Source organism: Oryctolagus cuniculus, chromosome 7, assembly GCF_051225735.1.
Source record: "Oryctolagus cuniculus isolate XC-2025 breed Fujian yellow rabbit chromosome 7, ASM5122573v1, whole genome shotgun sequence".
NCBI lineage: Eukaryota > Metazoa > Chordata > Mammalia > Lagomorpha > Leporidae > Oryctolagus > Oryctolagus cuniculus.
This window is the reverse complement of record NC_142873.1, coordinates 22500177-22523161: the sequence shown is the minus strand read 5'-3', so window position 1 is coordinate 22523161 and position 22985 is coordinate 22500177. Positions and strand designations below refer to the sequence as shown.

General features: G+C 46.0%; 1 protein-coding gene across 6 annotated transcripts in view; it reads right to left on the bottom strand.

Moving 5' to 3' along the window:
* Positions 1 to 1391: 1391 nt before the first annotated feature.
* RHEB (Ras homolog, mTORC1 binding) overlaps positions 1392 to 22985 on the bottom strand; it is a 72029-nt gene continuing 50435 nt past the window's right edge. For 2 of the 6 annotated variants that reach the window (XR_016210394.1, XM_002715063.6), the window contains exons 4-8: positions 15566 to 15648; positions 6773 to 6829; positions 6621 to 6668; positions 5913 to 5994; positions 1392 to 1896 (exon numbers count right to left, since the gene is read on the bottom strand). Coding sequence is in view for 1 of the 6 variants with exons in the window: in XM_002715063.6 (XP_002715109.1) it covers positions 1804 to 1896; positions 5913 to 5994; positions 6621 to 6668; positions 6773 to 6829; positions 15566 to 15648 (363 nt within the window). In the remaining 5 variants the exon portion in view is untranslated. Of the gene's footprint in view, positions 1897 to 5912; positions 5995 to 6620; positions 6669 to 6772; positions 6830 to 15565; positions 15649 to 16194; positions 16251 to 17994; positions 18080 to 22985 lie in introns of all 6 variants that reach the window. The other 4 variants (XR_016210395.1, XR_016210398.1, XR_016210397.1 and 1 more) reach the window with 4 other exon arrangements.

Here is a 22985-nt window from a genome sequence, read left to right as displayed (position 1 = left end):
CCGTTACAGCCCTTTGGAGTGAACCAGTGGATGGAAAAAGCTCTTTCTCTGTCTCTGGCTTTCAAATAAGGAAATATTAAAACAATCTGAAGGAACGCGTGAGGCACAGCATGTGAAAGAACACTAGCACTCTCCCTCCGTCAGAACTTGTTTCTAAAGCTCCTGTTTACATAAAATAACTGCAGATAAGAGCTGACAAATTTAAAAGGTTCTAGGACCACAACTTTTCTATTCTATTCGATTAAGAAAGCAATGGGACATTTGCTCCTTACAGAGAGGGAGGTACCTCGTCAGGGTCTGACCAGCACCTGCTGGGTCCAATCTTTTAAAGAACTGATGGTCTGGGAGCCAGCACTGTGGTGCAGCAGGCTAAGTTGCCTCTTGCCACACCAACATCCCATACTGGAGTGCTTCAGTCAGCTTCTTGCAAAGGCACCTGAGAAGGCAGGAGAGGATGGCCCAAGTATTTGTGCCTTTGCCACCCATGTGGGAGACCAGGCAGGATAGAGTTCTGGCTTTTTTGGGGGGAGGGGAGGAAAAGAGAGGGAGGGAGGGAGGGAGAGAGAGAGAGAGGTCTTCTATCCACTGGTTTACTCCCTAATTGGCTGCAACAGTTGGAGCTGTGCCAATCAGGAGCCAGGAGCTTCTTCTGGGTCTCCCATACAGGTGCAGAGGCCCAAGGACTTGGGCCATCTTCTACAGCTTTCCCAGGACACAGCAGAGAGCTGGATGAGAAGTGGAGCAGCCGGGACTTGAACCAGCACTCATATGGGACGTTGGCAGCACCACAGTGCTGGCCCCAAGTTCTGGCTCTTGGCTTTGGCCTGTCCTAGCCCCAGCTGTTAAGGCCATCTGAGGAGTAAACCAGCAGATGGAGGGTCTCTTGCTTTTCCTCTCTGTTGCTCTGGCTTTCAAACAAAAATAAACTTTGAGGAAGAAAAAAACACACCAAAAAACAAGCTACTGGTTATTCTGGGATGGTGGCAGACAAATCTACTTTCTAAATCTTATCCTGTCTGATGTGGACATTAAGCTAAGCACAGACAAAACATGTCTCACAACAGCCTTTCCAAACAGTGTGACACACACACCAAAGGGTACCGAAATGCCGAGTGACCACCACAGCCACCCGTATCATTCATCCAGGCAAGGTGTGGGATGCAGGGTGCAGCCACCCCTGGGGAGTAACTTAGTAACTCCCCTCGCTGGCCCCCAGGGCCATTCAGCTCCCAGCAACTACAGTCCAGCCCCATCACCCACCAGCCAGCGAGTCCAGTCCCTGGCCGGAGGCCCAGTGAGGCTCTGCATGCCAACTCCTGTGGCCACGGCCTCCACTGGCTCCTGGAATCCCAGCCAGAACCCTCCTGGAAGCTACGAGAAAGCACCAAGGATTAAGGTTTGCAGCTATTTTATTTACAAGTATACATTTAACACAATGAAATAAACACTGATATATTGAAGCCTAGTTAGTAGTGTAACAATATGTATCATTTTGATGATTACATTATTTTAAACAACAAACTACACTGAAAAATTAATGCCGATAAAATTCTTGGTCATAATATTATTAAGAAATACAATATATAAATTGAAAATATGATTGCTTAAAATTTGAAAATGGAAGTGAACTCATCTGGACAGAGTCAGAGTTTAACATAATCTGAAAGGAGGGGAAGCTCTGACCCAAATGATCTCTCTCAGGTTAACAGAAGAAAAAGAAGCAGAGTTTATCTTAAAGGATGACGGGCAGTTTGCTTCTTCAGGTAGAATGGATTCCCAGTGTCCTCGGGTTTTGCAGCGGCATCACATCACCGAGCACGAAGACTTTCCTTGTGAAGCCGCCCCATCAATTTTTTCTGCCTCCAAAATTATCCTTCTGAAAACATCAACAGCAGTCTAAAGTGGGAAAAAGAGAAACGGCGACAGCGTTAGGAAGGAACACTGGTGATGCGCTCCCAGGCTGAGAGAGGCGCTACCTGCTGGATACTCCCGTAGCTGGCCGCTGCGGCTGGGAAGGCCACGCCCCTGCACACTGCAACCCAGCTCCTCCCTCAGTCCCCGAACAGCCTGCGGAGTCCTCGTGCCCGACTGCTCCTCAGAGTTCCGGGCACTCCTGACTCTGACTTCCCCGGGGCTGCCTACCCTGCAGCTCCTTCCCGAGGGAGGGGTCATTGCCCTTCCATCCCCCTGGTGCCCTGGCACCTCCAGGAGGGAAGGCGCTCTTCTTGCGCTCACTGCGCCCTCAGACTTTTTTTGTTCCCCAGAGTTATTTATGTTTTTGAAAAGCAGAGTTGGGAGTGGGGTGGGGAGAGATCCATCTTCCATGTGTTTGTTCACTTGCCAAATGGCTGGGGCTGGGCCAGGCCAAAGCCAGGAGCCAGGAGCTTCATCTGGGTCTCCTAAGTGGGTGCAGGGGCCCAGGGACTTGGGCTATCCTCTGCTGCTTTCCCAGGTGCATTAGCAGGGAGCTGGAATGGAAGTGAACTGGCGCCCATATGGCATGCCGGCACTGCAGGCAGCTATGCCACAGTGCCGACCCAGCTTTGACTCGTTATGCCATGAGACCACCTCTATCACCTCCCACAGCTCTTTATCCCCAATCATCCTGGGGCCATCACACTGCTGTCTCCAACAGAACCTGAGCATAAATCCTGGTCATCTCCATCACAAGCCAAGCTCCCCACCCGCTGGTGCCTCAGCTCCGCCCCACCTCAGCCTCTTGGTCCCATGGCCGAACTCTCCCAGTCTCCAGTCCTCCACAACAAGGGGCCCTCTCTTACACTGGAGGACAATAACTGTCAGTCCCTGTCCTTTAAAGGCGGTCATTGTGACTGTGGCTCACGGGGCCTAGGTCTTGTCATTACAGAGCCACCTTCCTCTACGACTGCCCGTCATGCATGCCATCATGCCAGCCCCATAGCTCGCTTTCTTCTGATACCCTGAATTCTCAAGTCTACAGGGACCTGACATTGATCCCATGACACCATCTGTGCCACTTTTTGTTTTCCCTTTCCCTCCTGGCTAATTAGACCGTACACCTGCTGCCGAGTCACTGTAACTCACTTCCTTCTTCACCGGCAGCGCACCTGCACAGGGCCATGGTCATCCCGCTGCCCAGCCCTAGGAAACACACCACCAACTGCTCGCTTCACACCCTGACCAGGGACCCAGTGTGGAGCCTTGGTGTTGCCTGGCAACCCAACTACTTTTCTAGCTTTGTAGCTTTCCCAAAGGAAGGCGTCATGCGCCTTCTTTCTCCATCCTCCCCCCACGGAGACCTCTGTGTGCTCTGCTCTCTAAACGGGCCCATCCGACACACTCTGCCTTCTGTCCTGGTGCATGAATGAGGTGTCTGTACTCCTAATTAGTCTGCGGCCAGCCCCACAGCCCACCCCTCTTATCTAATTAAGGTCACTGGCTTAGAATCACTTGACTATCAGAAGGCACCGTACAGAGGAAAAAGGATGAGATTTGGTTTAGTTTAAAAAATTTAGTCCTAGTTCTGGTTCCATGTAGTATAACTGTTGAAAACTTATTTCACTTATTTGGATCTTAATTTTTTCACTTTTAAATGAGACGGTTCACTTTGATATTAAGAAAAGAGTAGGCAACCAATAAATGTTTGATTTTAATCAATTAAAAAATAGACATCTCTTACTACCTCCACTCTTGTTACCTAAATTCTACTTATCTATACTTGGGCAATGAAATGATACAGATAAATACCTTGCTAACTGGAACTTGGGAATTATACAGATTTAACATCCCTTCACATCTGAGCATAGGAAAAAATGAATTTGACTATCCAGGGATACTCTGCATTGATGATAATCTACTAGATGCAAAAATTGTGCTGGTGCCAGTGCTGTAGCATAGTGGGTAAAGACACTGCCTGCATTGCTGGCCTTTCATTTGGGCGACTGTTCATGTCCCAGCCGCTCCACGTCCCACCCAGCTCCCTGCTAATGCCCTGGGGAAAGCAGTGGAAGATGGTCCAAGTGTCTGGGGCCTGACACCCACAAGGAGACCTGGAAGAAGCTGCTGGCTCTGGCCTGGCCCAGTGCTGGCCACTGAGGCCATGTGGGGAGTGAACCAGAGGACGGAAGTGCTCTCTCTCTCTCTCTCTCTCCCTAACTCTGCACTTCAAATAAATAAGACTTAAGGGAAGAAAATTAAAAACCCAAACCATTGTGCTGAGTATTACGGAGGATATAAAGGTAAATAGTGTCGTCTCAGATCTCAGAGCACATGGAGGGAGCAAAGAGAGAGGAAACCACCCCGCATGGCAGCTCTGGGTGAGTCAAGGGGTCAGGCAGCTCTGGGTGAGTCAAGGGGTCAGGAATCAAGGAGAAGCAGCAGCCTTGCGGCCGGGGCTCCAAGCCCTGGGACATGAGGCCCAGCAGGGACGAGAGTGCCAGCTTCCTCCGGCCTCCACGCCTCCGAGGTAGTGACCATCCGCTCCTGCCCAACTGGAGCTTCCTTCTAAAAACGAACATCTTCTCATCTTATTGAGGCCCAAACACGGTGGAAATACTTTAAAAAACTGTAAAACAGGCCGGCGCCGCAGCTCACTAGGCCAATCCTCTGCCTGCAGTGCCAGCACCCCGGGTTCTAGTCCCGGTTGCTCCTCTTCCAGGCCAGCTCTCTGCTGTGGCCTGGGAGTGCAGTGGAGGATGGCCCAGGTCCTTGGGCCCTGCACCCCATGGGAGACCAGGGAAGCACCTGGTTCCTGATCGGCGCAGCTCGCCAGCCACAATATGCTGGCTGTAGTGGCCATTTGGGGGTGAACCAACGGAAGGAAGACCTTTCTCTCTGTCTGTCTCTCACTGTCTAACTCTGCCTGCCAAAAAAAAAAAAAACACCAAAAACCAAAAAAAAAAAAACACACCAAAACCAAACCAAAACAAAACAAAATGAAAACAAAACAAAACAAAAACCTGTGAAACGACACCACACGTCTTCCCAGCTGATTTAGAGAAACTGATTTTAAGCCAGAGAAGAAGGGAGACGTTCTAGGTGCCGACTGTGTCTGGGAAGTGGCAGGAGCTGGTACGGCTGGAGCACGGGATGCCATGGAGAAGCGTGCACTGTACCCCACGCCGTGCTAAGGGCTGCGGCCCTGTTCCATGGGCAGTGGGCAGTCCGCTGACACTTTCGGACTGAGGATGATGTCTGGCAGCAGAGATGCACCGGTGAGAAAATGGAGGCAAGGCATGAGCTCGGATGCCACAGGTCCTAGTGAATGAACATGACCCTAAACCAAAGCCAGGGACGGCCCAGGCAAAAGCCGTTGTAGGAAGCTTCTGGAACAGGACTCTCATCCTTCCTAGGCTACGCCTGTAAGGGAACGTCAGCAGTGCCGCGCTGCAATAAACGCCTGCAACATCGCTCTCAGTCACTTCTTACGCTAGCAGTGACAGTCAGCTGCAGCGCAGCCAGCTTCATCTTACATAGGAGAGGGCAGAGTCCCAGAAGTGGCGCCTCAGTGATTCACGGCAACTCTGGTTTCCTTTCTGTGTCAGCCTTTAATACAAAACAAAAGTGGCTGACAAAAAGTAGTGTTTTCTTTACTGGTTATCCTAAAAAGTCAAAAAGCTTCATAGAAAATGTATGATAAAAAAGGCAGGCATGGATCTCTAACTTTTGCACCAAAATAAATTCATCTTTTAATTCCATTTTTCCACAAACTTTCCCAAGTGTCTTTGCATTCTAGGTTCCATCGTAAGCAGAATACTGGCTGAATTTACAAAAACAATAGTATGTTTTTAAAGCAACCTACAACTTGGTACTAGACACCGTGAAAGACTAAAAATTAAACAGAAGTGGTACGGACGAGACCAAGTGCTGAGAGCAAGGAATGTATAACGCAACCGACGAGGACATGGGCGAAATCCGTTGTAAAAAGCTCAGACCTGATTTTCTTTAGCAGAAGACTCCAAAAAAGCTGCGTTCCAAGATTCTGCCAAAGCTTTCCCTTCTTCATAACTGATCACCCTGAAGGAAAAAGAAAGTTGAAATAAAAGATTTTGCTCTTTACTGCATCAAACGTTTCTAACTGATGTGAAACCGGCTCCACTGGGATGGATTTTCCCTCACGAAGCAGCACTGTCACCAAGAACACAACACGGGGGACAGCACACACACCTCCAGCAGGGTCTTCCAGTCTGGAGAACGTGGCCGAGTTTCCCAGTCCGCTCACCTCTGTAACAACTGATTACCCCATAGCTAGGTTTTCAGCACCCAAGGACAGGGAAATTCTGAAAGAGCTCACAGCGTAATTCTGTTACATATTTCCCACAACAGTGGCTTCCTCTCCGACATCATGGCCCACGGAAAGCAGCAGGGCCCACATGAGTGCTGTGTGTCTCTAGTTCTGCCTTCTGCAAGCTGGGAGTTACTTGAAGAACAATCTTCTATAGAGTCTGCGCCCTCCCTTCTGAAGGAATGTGAGGTGCACACTGCAGTCTTGCTCCTGCTGTGCGCAACCGCAGACTTTGCAGCAGACACGGATGGGACGCTAAACGCGCTCTGGCCACCTCAACAGTTAGAAACGGCATTCCAGTGACTGAGTTACCCAGGACTTCATTTTACTACTCAGTAGTGATTGAAAAGCCACAAACCTTTCCATATGCAGGTCTTTCTTATTCCCAACCAGCATAATAGGTATTCTAAGGGAGGAAAAAATCCAAGATATAGTCAGTGCCAACGTTTACTGCTCACAAGATACTATTTTAACAGAGTTTATTTACAAAGGTAAAATCATACTACTTACTGCACTTTCCCCACCATGTCCAACAATTTGCCATGGATAACTTTAATCACTTCAAAACTAGAAAACAACAAAACAAAGTAGGAAATCAGACACCCATTTTAACGCTGAAAATCTCCAACTTACATGAAATGGGGGAAATACAAAATGTCATACCATTTTAAGATAAACTGAACACAAAGTAGTCTCAGTTTCTCCTACCAATCATTTCCCGTGTGCATATATTTGACACTCAGCCATCCTGATAATGTTCAAAATGAAAGATGAGACACTGAACAGTGGGGCTGACAAACCACATAAACACCAACTTTCATTCTCCCAGCTCATCCAGCAAAGAACACACCATTTAACTGTAAAGTTCTCCGTAGGACGTGTTACGTGTTACTACTCAGCCCTGTCTTCCTTTCTTCCTGGATACACTCACCTTCTGGGGGTCCAACCTGTCTAGGTTCTGACTCCAAGTTGGAGATGGCTCGCCCCAGCCAGGCTGCATCTCTTACACTCAGGCCTGCATCCAACACATTTCAGCAGTAACTTGAAATCTGCCACTGATGGCTGGCAAATGGCCACGCACCATCCCCACAGGCGCCCAAGAAGGCATCTGTGATAAGCAACTGCCAGCACACCACTGGCTCTACTTTCAAAGCCTACCCAGAAATCTGGCTGCCTCTCATTCCTCCATTGTGGCTGCCCAGGTCTGAGCATCCCCCATATTGACCTGTATCACTGCACCAGCTCCAGTCTTTCCCCTCCAGCCCCTGCTCGGCAACCAGAGGGAACTGCTTTAAGCGCCAGATCACGCCCTGCTCAACAGTCTCTGCTGGACTCCTCTACTCAGTCCTGTCTTGACTCCACTTCCCACTATTCTCCTCATCTACTCTTTCATAGCCTTACCCGCTACGCCACAGCCCTCAGCGATGGGCCCTCACATATCTATCTTTTAACTGTTTGTCTTCCACACCAGAAATGATTAAGCTTCACAAAGGCAGGAATCTGCTTTGGGCACTGTTGGACCTCAAGCTTATTGAATGAATCATACACCATGTTATTTTACACTATACGTATTTGCTACTTTGATGGAAACTAAACTCATTCCCAAGTAGATAGGAGGTTGCATTACAAAGCTGTTTCCTTAGCAGGTGCTGCATTTGCCTACATTTGGAATAGTGTGGCTGCTAGGGAAGGAGCCCGCCAACCAGTCATGTCAGAGGCAGCTGGAAGGCCAGGTCTAGGTGGTGTGCAGTTTCAGTGTCAGTTCCCAGAATTCCCCATTCTCTTGGAAACCACACCTCATATCAACTCCCTGAGAGAAGATGGACTTAGTGACTCACTTCCAATGAACAGAATGCGGCAAAAGTGATGGGATGTCACTGAGGGCGAGTTTAAAAAGACCGTGGCTTCCTTCTCTCAGATTCTTCCTGTCTGCCTGCCTTGAGACGTCCGAGAACTAAAGGCAATGTCTAGAGAGCAAGGAACTTAGAACCTCCATCTAACAACTCTCAGGAACTTAGATCCTGACAACAGTCACATGAATGAGCTTGGGAACGCCTTCCTTCCCCAGCCACGCCTTCCGATGGGGCTGAGCCCTGCCCGACACGCTGCAGCTCTGAGAGCCTGGGACGCAGAGGGCCCAGCAAAGCCTGCCCAGGGTCCCAGCCCAGGGAAACCGTGTGATCCAAAGTGTGCTTTGCTTTAAATAGCTAAATTTTGGGACAACTTAGACAGTGAATACAGACTTTCACCTGAAAGCAAACTATTTTTTCATTTCTGATATTAAAATAAAACAGAACACCAGGGATTCATATCACCTTTTGATTCTTCCATTGATGTGAAAGTAAAACAACACTGGCTCTGTGTTGGTCTAGGCTACATTACAACCAACAGGTCAATGTCACAGGAGACAGATTCGAATCTATAAATCTATTTAAGAAAGTTTTTCTAAAACAGCAAAGCGTGATCTTAAAATGGATAAATTGTGCAAAGCGAGCCTGGAAGCACTTCGAGGTCCATTCCACCACAGTTCCATGGATTACTCTTACCCAACAGAACTCTAAGGAAAGTTACACAGGCACATCAGCTGCCTCAGCTGACCTCCACCTAAAAGACTTGTGAGATCAACACCAGGTTGTAGCCAGCAGTTTTTGAACTGGACGGATTTAATGAGTTAGTGCAGTACACTAAGCTATGAATCTCTCTCCATCTGCTCACACGACCTGGTTTTCACCCTACCGCCACCTTTGATCACCTGCTGCAGCACAGCTCCCGTGAGCTGCAAACGTGCTCACAGAGGGTCAGCTCCTCAATCTGCTTATGCCCAGTTATGCATACTTTATACTGCAAACTTGAAAAGTGAGTATTGACAGTTGTTTCCCTGAAAACATAGAGTTAAATAGGCGGACAACAATTCTGCTCCTTAATAAAGAATGTCAAAACAACTAAAAAAGCCCTATGTGTGTTTGGGGGGGGGGGGGAATCATACAAACATGTTTAAAAATCCTAGGCTGTTCTGTAAGTATTTCACTCTAAAGAAACTAAACTGGAGGGGCTGGCGTTGTGGCAGAGCAGGAAGCCTGCCTGCAACACTGGCATCTCATGTGGGTGCTATTTTTTGTCCTGGCTGCTCAACTTCTGACACAACTCCCTGCTAATGTGCCTAGGAAAGCAGGGGAGGATGACCAGAGTGCTTGGGCCTCTGCATCCACGTGGGAGACACAGCAGAAGCTCCTGGCTCCCGGTTTTGGCTTGGCCCAGCACTGGCTGTTGAGGCCAGCAGGGAAGTAAACCAGCGGATGGAAGATCTCTTCCTCTGTTTCAAAATAAGCAATAAATCTTAAAAACCAAAGGCCATGGCTAACACCTTATTTCAGTTAGTGGCTGAATGCCAATTACACATTACGTAAAACAACACTGCAGGTTCACAACACCTTTCTGATTCTTCCATTAATCAATGTTTTAAAGTAACTATCCTGACTGCCTTACACGGGAGGTTCTTTTTGATCACATACACAATTTGTAATTGACGCACCGAGGCACTGAAAAGAAAACCCACCTATTCATAGCTGTTAGTGGGGGTAAATGAGAATCTCAATCTTCCACCTCAACTCTTAGTTAATTCAATAAATATCAGACAGTTCTGGCCAACAGAAAGATATTTCTTGGATATTCACAAATATTTATATATTATTTAGCATATCAGTTTCTAAAAACCAAGCATCATGCTTCCCTCATATTTTAAGTTTATTGAGAATGCTCATGAAACCATGAACTACTAAGAAAAGACATTTAGAACACAACATTTTGGTAAGGAGAAATAAAGTTACAACCCACAGGCCGTGGGGCAGGCATTCAGTACAGCGGTTAAGGCACTGCTTGGTATGCCTGCATCTCATATCAGTTACGGGGTTAGAATCCCAGCTCCACTTCTGAGTGTAGCTTCCCGCTATCACACATTCTGGGAGCATTTCTGCTACCCACATGAGACTTCTAGGCTCCTGGCTTCAGTCTGGCCCAACCCTGGTTGTTGCATCTGGGCAGTGAACAAGTGGATGAAGATTTCTCTCTGCCTTAAAACAATGTGTAAAGGTACCACTAGGTTGACACAGCAAGCTTTGGGCCTCTGCTTTATATTAGACCACAGTTTTCTCAAGGTTCTTAGGGAGTAGTTTTCACATTGTCAAATCTAGCTCAATGTTTTAATTTCTCAAGTGAAAAACGCTGTTTTTAACCATTATTTAATCTTGTGCCCACTATAAAAAGGAGACAAAAACCAATGGATGTGGGGGCTGGCGCTGTGGCACACTAGGTTAATCCTCCGCCTGTGGCACCGTCATCCCATATGGTCCCGGTTGCTCCTCTTCCAGTCCAGTTCTCTGCAGTGGCCTGGGAAAGCAATGGAGGATGGCCCAAGTGCTTGGGCCCCTGAACCCGCATAGGAGACCAGGAGGAAGCAGCTGGCTCCTGGCTTCGGATCAGCGTAGCTCCAGCCTTTGCAGCCATTTGGGGAGTAAACCAATAGAGGGAAGACCTCCCTCTCTCTCTCTCTCTCTCTGTAACTCTACCTGTCAAATAAGTAAATAAAAATCTTAAAAAAAAAAAAAAAAAAAAAAAAAAAAACCAATGGATGTATCAGAAAACTTTCTATCCATTATTTTAATGTCTCAGGAAAATGACTTACTTATTTTATGGTGCCAGCACTGTGGTGTAGCAGGTTAAGCTGCTGCCTGCAGTGCTGGTATCCCATATGGGCAGTGGTTCGAGTCCCAGCTGCTCCACTTCCAATCCAGCGCCCTGCCAATATGCCTAGGAAAGCAGAAGATGGCCCAAATCCTTGGGCCCCTGCACCAACATGGGAGACCTGGATGAAGCTCCTGGCTTTGCCTGGTCTAGCTCTAGCCACTGTGGTCATCTGGGGAAACCAAACCAGCAGAAAGATTTCTCTCTGCCTCTCCCTTCCTGTAGATCCACCTTTCAAATAAATAAATCTTAAAATGGCAGCAACAGCTGGGGCTGAGCCAGGTCAAAGCCAGAAGCCTAGAACTCCATCTGAGTCTCCCATATCAGTGGCAGGGGCCCAAGCACTTGGGCTATCTTCTGTGCTTTTTCAGGTGCATCAGAAGTGGAGTAGCCAGCATTCAGGAATCAGACTGGTGCTCATATGGGATGTTGGTGTCCAGGTGGCAGCCTAACCTGTTGCACCATGAGGTTGGCCCCATTTTTTTCAAAGCTAAAGCATTTTTTTATTTTTGACAGGCAGAGTGAGAGAGAGAGAGAGAGACAGAGAGAAAGGTCTTCCTTTTGCCGTTGGTTCACACCCCAAATGGCTGCTACGGTCAGCGCGCTGTGGACGGCACATTGCGCCGATCCAAAGCCAGGAGCCAGGTGCTTCTCCTGGTCTCCCATGCGGGTGCAGGGCCCAAGGACCTGGGCCATCCTCCACTGCACTCCCAGGCCACAGCAGAGCGCTGGACTGAAAAAGGAGCAACCGGGACAGAATCCAGAGCCCCAACTGGGACTAGAACCTGGTGTGCCGGCACCACAGGTGGAGGATTAGCCAAGTGAACCGCAGTGCCGGCCCCTCAATTTTTATTAAAAGGCACAGAGACAACAGAAAGAAATATTCTATTTGCTGGTTCACACCCTGAAACGTCCCACAACAGCCAGGGGTAGGCCAGGCCAATCCAAAAGCCTGGAACTCCATCTAAGTCACCCAGATGGGTGCCTCATGAGAATATGAGGCATGATCTACTGCTTCCTAGGATGCATATTTATCAGGAAACTGGATCAGAAGCAGAGTAGCCAGGCCTGAACCACACATTCAGATGAGAATCTCCAGCAGCACTTGAACAGCTGCACCAAACTCTGTCCCAAGGGTAGCAATTTATAAAATAACTAACAGGGGCCAGCGCTGTGGCACAGCAGGTTAAAGCCCTGGTCTGCAGCACCAGCATCCCATATGGGTGCTGGTTCAAGACCTGGCTGCTCTACTTCTGATCCAGCTCTCTGCTGTGGACTGGGAAAGCAGTGGAAGATGGCCCAAATGCCTAGGCTCCTGCACCCACATGGGAGACCCAGAAGAAGCTCCTGGTTTCAGATCAGCTCAGCTCTGGCTGTTGCGGCCATTTGGAGAATGAACCAGCAGAGGGAAGGCCCCTTTCTCTCTGTCTGGCTCTACCTCTCTTTAAATCTTTCAAATAAACAAGATAAATCCTAAACAAACAAACAAACAAACAGTAATTATTCTCCAAACTCAGCCAGAATAAAACTATACTTCAAACAGCAAGACCTTCAACGGTGCTTTTCCAGGTAAACTGGTAAAATAATGGGAACACACGAACACACCCAATCTTGCAATATGCATCAGATTAATAGGTATATAAATAAAGTCTGTTATGCTCAAGGCGTTACATGTGGTCTTAAAAAGTTTACAGAGAATGCATATTATGAAAAACTATACATGGATTTAAAAAGTTGTTTGCATGAAAATAAGCTTATTTTCTATTCCATTTTCTGTAAACTTCTTGAAGTAACCTTGTATATGGTAGACATTTAAAACTGAAAATCTTGGGACCGGTACTGTGGCGCAGTGGGTTAACGCCCTGGCCTGAAGTGCCGGCGTCCCTATGGGCGCCAGTTCAAGACCCGGCTGCTCCACTTCCAATCCAGCTCTCTGCTATGTGCTGGGAAAGCAGTGGAGGATGGCCCAAGTCCTTGGACCCCTGCACCCGCGTGGGAGACCCAGAAGAAGCTCCTGGCTACTGGCTTCGGATCGGTGCAGCTCCGGCCGTTGCCACCAATTGGGGAGTGAATCATCAGAAGGAAGACCTCTCTCTCTCTCTTTCTGCCTCTCTTCTCTCTGTGTAACTCTGACTTTGAAATAAATAAATAAATCTTTGAAAAAAAATTGAAAACCTTAAAATTTACGGATCAAATAACAGCTGATCATGAGTTATGTGCACAATAAATAAATTTCAAAATATTATCAGGGGCCCAGCACTGTAGTACAGTGGTTAAGCAATACTGGCATCCCATATTGGAGGGCCAGTTTGCGAACTGCTGCTCTACTTGTGATCCAGCTTCCTGCTAAGTGCACCTGGGAAAGCACCAGATGATGGCCCAGACGGAATCTTGGGAGACTCGCTTCAGCCTAGCCCAGCCCCTGGCCACTGCAGTCACTTAGGGATTGATCAGCAATTGGAAGATCTCTGTCTCTCCGTCTCCCTCTGCTTGTCAAATAAATAAATAAACCTTTAAAACAAGTTATCAAAATTGAGGAAATCACAAAGGAGGAGAGAGACACACAGCTCAATTGTCTATCCACTGGCTCACTCCCTAGATGCTACAATGACTAGGGCTGGGCCAAAGAGAAGCCAGAATCTTCGTCCAGGTTTCCCACATGGGTGGCAGGGTCTCAAGCACTTGGGCCATCTTCTATTGCTCTTCCCAGGCCATCAGCAGGTAGCTGGATGGGGAGGTGGAACAGCCGGCACATGAACCAGCTATTTTATTGTTTTCATACAGTAGATAATATGGGAAAATGTCCATTATATGGTAAGTAAAAGTGCTTCCCTTCCTCTCTTGCTTTCTATTTTTCACATTTCCCCAACTTTCTTTAAGGAACACATGGTTTTGGTACTCAGTTTTAATTCATGTGGGAGACTTCTCAGGGACTGGCAGTACTGGGTCTGAATATAAGAAAGGCCACAGTACTCAAACACTTTAGAGCTAGACCTCAGTACTTCAAAGTACATTTCCCTGGTATGGAGAAAAACGTGAAATAACACATTCACAGAAAAGCAGATTCTAATTCTCACTGGCAGCAAAATATGCAAGTAGTAAGGAGTCTGGGCTCTATCCAATATGGCAGCCAGTCACATGTGCTTACCAAGTACCTGAAATGTGGCTGCTATGACCAAAAAACTAAATTTAAACATTTTTATTTGGGGCCAGCGCTATGGCATAGTGGGTAAAGCTACCGCCTGCAGTGTGCTGGCATCCCATGTGGGTTCTAGTTCAAGTCCTGGCTGTACCACGTCCAATCCAGCTCTCTGCTATGGCCTGGGAAAGCAGTAGAAGACAACCCAAGTCCTTGGGCCCCTGCACTCGAATGGGATTCCTGGAAGAAACTCCTGGCTCCTGACTTCGGAAGGGTGCAGCTCCAGCCGTTGCAGCCAACTGGGGAGTGAACCAGCGGATGAAGACCCTTCTTTCTCTCTGCCTCTCCTTCTCTCATTGTGTAACTCTTTCAAGTAGAATAAATAATTTTTTTTTTTTAAAAAAGAGTATAACCATTTATTTGAAATGGCAGAGTTACAGAGAGAGGTCTTTACCCACTCCGCCATAGAGCCAGCCCAGTTTTTAACTTTAATTAGCTACACCCAGCACATACATAGAACATGCTCACTGTTGCAGTAAGTTCCACTGGATGGTGTCAGCCTTGAGTGTGGACCTGCGAGACATGGATATGAACCCCAGCATCATCACACCCTGTCCATGTAATCCTGGACAAGTTACTTCGCCTGTCACTCAGTTTCTTTCTATGTCAGGTGGGAAACCACATATTTCTGATGTGGAATTGTTTGGTTAAATGAAGTAATGTATTATTAAGTAAACAAAGAGTGTAGCAAAATCCCTGACATGTCACACACTCAACAGACACCAGTTATCCACCAAATTCCCTCCACCGGCACTGACATATCTGTGACATCTTCAAAGACAAGCTTTGCTGCTGCGTACACACAGCCACACGACTCCCCTCTTCCTGACAGATATGCCATCCTGGTAATTAGAGAAGCTCTTAACAAGAAATGTTTGGTAGAGGAGACAAAATCCATTCTGCCTGATAAAAACAGGCCCCATTTTTATGGAGTAAAGTGAGTCTCTATTACTCAAAGGTCTATATTTTATAAAGTCACAAAGGACAAAATATTCAAGAAACTGAACACCCAAACCGTATGACAAAGTTTATTCCACATTAACATGGTGAAAACACAAAAAGTAAAATCCATTTATATACTTCCTATTTCAATTAGCAGAAAAGCTTAGATCCTGTTCAATCACTCCACCTAGGTGGCATGAAGAAATCATTTTTTTATTTAATCAGGGTAACAGAACAGCTGTTTGGATATACTTTTCTCCCCTTAGTAGCCTAGCTGTTCCAAAAGAAAAAAAAAATCACTGAAAAGTAGTTTGTCTAATGACTAAGTGTAACTGCTAATATTACCAATTACAGCATAATCCTTCAAGAAGTTTAATACAATATATGTGCAGCAAATAAATTCAAGAAAGCAGAGGTCCTACCTTTTGATTGATGTAACAGAATACACAAGAATATAACCATTAATATCTATGGAGTATGTCTGAGGAAAGATGGAATATTCATCCTGTAGAAGAAAAATAATTACACTTGAGTCAAGCATAACAAGTCATCTTTGCCCAAAGTTTTTCATGTATTACCTGAAGAAACCAAAGGAATCTAAATAACATAAAACCAGAGAACAGTAATATGCCAGAAACAGCCTACACACTACATACTATGTAAGTTTTAGGGTGGCACAGTGGTGAAAATGTGTTCCAGCCAACATTCACAAACGACTCTGGCTGTAGTAGGATTTCAGAGGGGAGGCTGGTGACTTGGTTAACACTTGGGAGGAAAGGACGAGAGGAAGGCAGAGGTGATGGGCTCTGTGATCTCATACCCAGGTACCTGCACTACCTCTTTCTCTTATGGAAAGGAAGTCCAGAATATCTTAGACCTCACAGGAAATTTACAAGTCCCACATTCCTGGTATTTTCAGATTTCAAACTGTCATATTATAATTTGTCCTTTTCTTTACAGGTCACCTCACAATGGCATAAGCAACAATCCACAAGTTACTGACCAACAACAAATCACCAAGCAATTTTAGGAATTAAAAACAAAGACACACCTTCAGCAACAGTGTATTAGCCCTTGGTCTTATACAGCAGCCTTAGGAAACTTTGCCTGAATACAGATATAGAACATACAAAAAGTTCCGATGTCAACGCAGTTTTCAACAGCATATTCCACTGTCTGGTACAAACACTTCATTCTCAGGCGAAATATAATTACAATAATATAGCATACATTCCAAGCACTATTAATGCCAAACCAATTATGTCATGCCACATCATCAGCTCAAGCAGCAGTTTCTGTTAACTTTACAAACCCACAGTATGGTTATAACTACTGTTCATAATGGTGAAGTTCTTAAAAAGAAAATAAAAGAAAAGAAAAATTAAGCTTTAACTATCATTTCCTTGATTTCTGGCTTTGGCCTGACCCAGCAGATGAAGATCTCTAACTCTGCCTTTCAAAAAATAAATAAATGAGTATTTAATAAAAAAAAATCAATTATTTGACATCATAAATAGTGGTTGTTAACCAGAAAAGAGCTTTTCACAGAACTTGCATATACGCAAAACATTGTTTTCATTATTAATCCTTTTTTATTTATTTTTTTGAGAGGCCAGAAAGACAAAGAAAGCTCCCATTCACTGGTTCACTCCCCAAATGACTATGATAGCCAGGTGAAGCCACAAGGGTGACAGGAATCCAACTACTGGAGCCAGCACCACTGCCTCCCTGAGTTTGCACTGGCAGCAGTGGGGCAGTAAGGAGCCAGAGGCCAGTACAGAACCCAGGTGCTTCAGTATACAACAAAACTGCTAAGCTAAACTGCTGGGTGTTAATGTTAGAAAATAAATTTTTGTTAATGCAACATACTTTTCTGCCAAGATTAAAAACAAAATTCCTGATGATTTTAGTCACCAGCTCAGCCACTAAAATAGGTCCAAAGTTTGAATGCAAATAGAGTAATCATGTTTAAGAAGCACTGCAAAAACCAACCATTTAGAAGACATAACGCAGGAAAACTGCACCCCACTCCACTCTGCAACAGCAACCAAAAAGACCAGATTCTCAAGAATAAAATTAAGAAAACAAAAGCATTTAATCCATTTAAAGACAAAATACTGGCTCTCAGTTCTTTATTGAGATGCTTGCCTGGCCTCTCAGGTGTACTCTTATTTCTCTGTATTAAACTTTGCTAGCATGCTTACCACTAAAAAAAAGAAAAGAAAAATATTTTCAAGAGGTTAAATAAAGAAGGGGCCGGCACTGTGACCGGGTAAGCCTCCACCTACAATGCTGGCATCCTATATGGGTGCTGGTTTGAGACCCAGCTGTTCCACTTCTGATCCAGCTCTCTGCATCACGACGCACCTGAGAAAGCAGTGGAAAATGGCCCAAGTGTTTGAGCCCCTGGCTTTGGTCTGGCCCAGCCCTGGCATTGCAGCCATTTGGGGAGTGAACCAGTGGATGGAAGCTCGCTCTCTTTTTTTGTACTCTGCCTTTCAAATAAATAAAAAAGAAATCTTTGAAAAGAAAAAAAAAAGAGGCAAAAGAAACAAATGAACAGCATACATGGTCTTAAGCAAAAACATGCAGAATCAAAAGGACACCCACTAATGAAGCCTAAGTTAATCTGTAAATGTTAGCATGATCCCAATAAAAAGCAATTTCTGAGAAACACCACCAACTGCAGGGGCAGGTGAAAGAAACCATAAAGCAACAGTAATTAAAATAATGTTGTAACGACTCATGAATGGAACATCCAGAAAGACTCAAACAGGTATCGGAACTAGATATATAATAATAAGGCATTCGAAATAAGTGAGGATAAAAAGTAACCCTCAACAAAACATACAGGGACAAGTGTAGAGCCACCTGGGAGTGAACAGCCAAGTTGGATCTGTAGTTCACACCTTTGCAAAATTACATTCCAGAAGAATCTAAAATTTAATGATGAAAATTAAAACTCTGCATAGAATTTGTTTTTAAAAAAATCAACTGAAAAAAGATTACAAAATTTAAGTGTCTGAAAATGAAAAAGTTCTTCACGGTGAAAATCTCCTAAACAGAAAGCATGAACAGACAGAATAAAATAAAACCTTGTATCTCAGATAACACACAACATGCTAATTTCCTCCATACTTAAGAAATTTCTAGGGGCTGGAGTTGTGGCACAGCAGGTGAAGCCACTGCCTGTAGTGCCTGCATTATATATAGGCGCTGGTTCAAGTCCTGGTGGCTCCACTTCCAATCCAGCTCCCTGTTAATGGGACTGGGAAAGCAGCAGGATGGCCTAAGTGCTTGAGCACCCATGTGGGGAGACCCAGAAGAAGCTACTGGCTCCAGCCTGGCCCAGCCCTGGCCATTGTGGCATCTGGGGAGTGAACCAGCAGATGGACAACTCGGCCTCTCTCTCTTTCCCTCTCATTAACTGCCTTTCAAATGAATAAAACTTTAGAAAGGAAAAAAGGAAGGGCAGACACTGTGGTATAGCAGGTTAAACCTTCACCTGCAGCACCAGCATCCCATATGGGCACCAGTTAGTGTCCTGGCCGTTCCAATTCCCAGCCAGCTCTCTGCTAATGGCCTGGGAAAGCAGTAGAAGAGGGCCCAAGTGCTTGGGCCCCTGCACCCATGTGGGAGACCCAGAGGAAACTCCTGGCTCCTGACTTTGGATCGGCCCAGCTCCGGCTATTGTAGCCATCTGGGGAGTGAACCAGCAGATGGAAGACCTCTCTCTCCATTTCTCCCTCTTTCTGTAAGTAGCTCTCAAATAAATAAATAAATCTTAAAAAAGAAAAAGGAAATCTCTTAAGTCAACAAAGATCAACAACACAATCTAAGAAATGGCAAAATAAATGAACAGGGTAACTCACAGGAGAGAGAAATCTCCTCAAAATGAAAACAGGATCAAAGCCCTTCATACGCTGGACTGAAATACTGTTTTGCATTTAGAGCAGTAAACAAGAGTGCGTGAACACATTGTGTTGAGGAAGGTGCTCTCAACTCGATGCTGGGAAGGACACAAACCCTAAGCAGCACATCCCCACTCTTAGAAGTTTACATACAAATACTGTGTGTCTAAAATGACACCTAGGATGCTCACTGCAGCCCTGCTGGTGGTAGCGATACAGGCAACAGTGTGTAATACACCTTACCAGAGGCCCAAATAACTGGGTATCATATGGCCAATGGGCATGCCAGTGACCTGTGTTGAAACAGAATGATATCCCTATGGAGATGGGTTACTTTTTGTGTAAGAAAATAACTTGAAACCATATTTTTGTTTCCATTTATAAAGTATCTTGGAAGCACAAACTGGAAACTGGTAATGGGTTGTCATGGTGCGAAGGGGGGATTAAGACACCTATTTATCTTTTTGTGCTATTTTGTCTTGTACCACGTAGACTTAGATCTTTTTTTTTTTTTTTTTGACAGGCAGAGTGGACAGTGAGAGAGAGAGAGAGACAGAGAGAAAGGTCTTCCTTTGCCGTTGGTTCACCCTCCAATGGCCGCCGCGGCCAGCGCGCTGCGGCCGGCGCACCGCGCTGATCCAATGGCAGGAGCCAGGAGCCAGGTGCTTTTCCTGGTCTCCCATGGGGTGCAGGGCCCAAGCACCTGGGCCATCCTCCACTGCACTCCCTGGCCACAGCAGAGGGCTGGCCTGGAAGAGGGGCAACCGGGACAGAATCCGGCGCCCCGACTGGGACTAGAACCCGGTGTGCCGGCGCCGCTAGGCGGAGGATTAGCCTAGTGAGCCGCGGCGCCGGCCCTAGATCTATCTTTAAAGAAAGATATTTGGGGACAGCATTGTGATACAGCGGATGAAGCTGCCACATGGGACACCAGTAACCTACATGTAACACACATGCTGGTGTTTGCGTCCTAGCTGCTCTGCTTCCCATCACAAGTACCTGGGCCTCTGACACCCATCAGGGGAGTGAACCAGGGGATGGACACTCTCTCTCTGCTTTTGAGTAAATATATCTATGATGTATATATATATAAAACAAACATTAAGTGTATGTATGTATGCATGTTTATATATTTATATACATAGACTTAATTTTTTTTATTTCAAGATTTATTTATTTATTTGAAAGAGTTATAGAGAAAGAGCAGGAGCAGATAAGACAGAACTCTCCTATCTGCTGGTTCACTCCCCAGAGGGCTCCAATGGCTGGAGCTGGGCCAATCTAAAGCCAGGATTCTTTAGATCTCCTTTGTGGGTGCAGGGACCCAAGGACCTGGCCATCTTCTACTGCCTTCCCAGGCACAACAGCTGGGAGCTCGATCGTAAGTGGAGCAGCTGGGACTTGAACTGGGCCCATATGGGATGCTGGAACCACGGGTGGTAGCTTTACCCACCATGCCATAACGCCACCTTTAATATTTGTTTTATTTTTATTTTTTGTTTTGTTTTTTTGACAGGCAGAGTGGACAGTGAGACAGACAGAGAGAAAGGTCTTCCTTTGCCGTTGGTTCACCCTCCAATGGCCACCGCGGCCGGCACCCTGCAACTGGTGCACCACACCGATCCGAAGCCAGGAGCCAAGAGCCACTCCTGGTCTCCCATGCAGGTGCAGGGCCCAAGCACTTGGGCCATCCTCCACTGTACTCCCAGGCCATAGCAGAGAGCTGGCCTGGAAGAGGAGCGACCAGGACAGAATCCAGCGCCCTGACCGGGACTAGAACCCTGTGTGCCAGTGCCGCAGGCGGAGGATTAGCCTATTGAGCCACGGTGCAGGCCTAATATTTGTTTTAAAGGTGAATTTCGTTACATTATAACATTGATTGTCACCAACTGACTTGTCATTGAATTTAATGATTAACACAGATTCCTCCCACCTTTTTTTTATTGAAAGCTAACATTTTTTTTTAAAAAAAGATTGACTTTGATAGTTTTATATATATACACAGAGACAGAGATCTTCTATCTCCTGGTTCATTCCTCAGATGGCTACCACAGCCAGGGCTGGGCCAGGCAGAAGCCAGGAGACAGGAGATTCATTTGCGTCTTCTACTTAGGTGCAGGGGCCCGAGGACTTTTTTGGGCTGTTTTTTTCTGGGTCATTAGCAGGGAGCTGGATCAGAAGTGGAGCAACTGGGACATGAAACAGCACGCATATGTGGTGACAGCATCACAGGCAGTGGCTTTACCCACTATGTCACAGTGCTGGCCCCTGAAAGATCACATACTTACTCCAAAATTCATTTAGGGTATCTACTTTCACCTCAAAATCAGGCCAAAACAAATCTAACCTACCAGCCTTATCCCCATCTGGACAACTCAGTGATAGTGTCACACATACTGACAGCAAGCACTGAGTGCTTGTGGCCACACAGACCCACGCAGCCATTTAGTGTGTAATTTTACTTCTAGGCATGTGTAAGTTAGTGATCCAACTCACCACAGATGGCTTTTATAAAAGTCTATCCATTAACTGTCTTCCTCTACTACTGCCAGTCTTACTCCCAGAACTAGCCCAGTATGAATCCAATAGCTTTTGAAGCAATGAATGTGAAGATTTTGTTCTCATCCACGTTTCTACAGAATGGCAGGAGATGCCTATATTTCAGCATCATGAATTATAAATTCTAGTATAATTTTTTAATGTTATTGTCTCCTGAGAATGTAACCTTTAAGAACCATTAGCATGGGGCCGGTGCTGTGGCATAGCAGGTAAAGCCGCCACCTGCGGGTGCCGACATCCCATATGGGAGCCTGTGTGAGTCCCGGCTGCTCCACTTCCGATGCAGCTCTCTGCTGTGGCCTAGAAAAGCAGAAGATGGCCCAAGTCCTTGGGCCCCTGCACCCACGTGGGAGACCCGGAAGAAGCTCCTGGCTCCGGATTGGCACAGCTCAAGCCATTGTGACCAACTGGGGAGTGAACCAACAGATGGAAGACCTTTCTCTCTCTCTCTCTCTTTCAAGTAAATAAATAAATCTTAAAAAACAAAACAAAACAAAACAAAACAAAACAAAACATTAGCTGCAATGAAAACAAGTTATTCAAAGTAGCTTAAAAGTGAATATAGGGGCCGGCACAGTTGGCATAGTAGGTAAAGCTGCTGCCTGCAATGCCAGTATCCCATATGGGTACTGGTTCAAGTCCCAGCTGCACCACTTATGATCCAGCTCTCTGCTATGGCCTGGGAAAGCAGCAGAAGATGGCCCAAGTCCCTGGGCCCCTGCACCCACGTCGGAAGACTTGGAGGAAGCTCTTGGCTTCGGACTGGTGCAGCTCCGGCCGTTGTGGCCAATTGGGGAGTGAACCAGCAGGTGGAAGACCCCTCCCACCCCGCGTAACTCTTTCAAATACATAACTTTTTTTTTTTTTAAAGTGAATATATGTTGTATAAAAATTCTCTAAATATTCTTACAGAATAGAAATAGAACCCAAAGTAGTAAGACTAAGTAGATGGCAATCTGACCACTACTCTTGTTATATATCATATACACTCACTCCCTAAAATTTGATTCTTTATTTGCATTATTATATCTTAAGGCACTGCAGCTCTACAAAGGCTTATGTTAACCTCAGCCTAACAATCCCATGAAGGTAGGTACCAGTCACCACCATTTCACAGTTGAAGGTGCCAAGGCACATCAAAATTCAGTCACTTTCTTCAGGTCACTCAATCAGTAATTACAAAAAGCCAGGACTCAAACACACTGCAAACAACTGTGAAACCTGGGGGCCCCTTCTGGCCTGATATAAAATACATTTCCAAAGTAATAGGACATGGAAGTGACTCAATCAATTTACATGCTCACGCCCACTTTTCAAGACTCTAACAGATTCCAAAGACTTAAAAGCAAATCAAAATCCTGATGTCATAGTC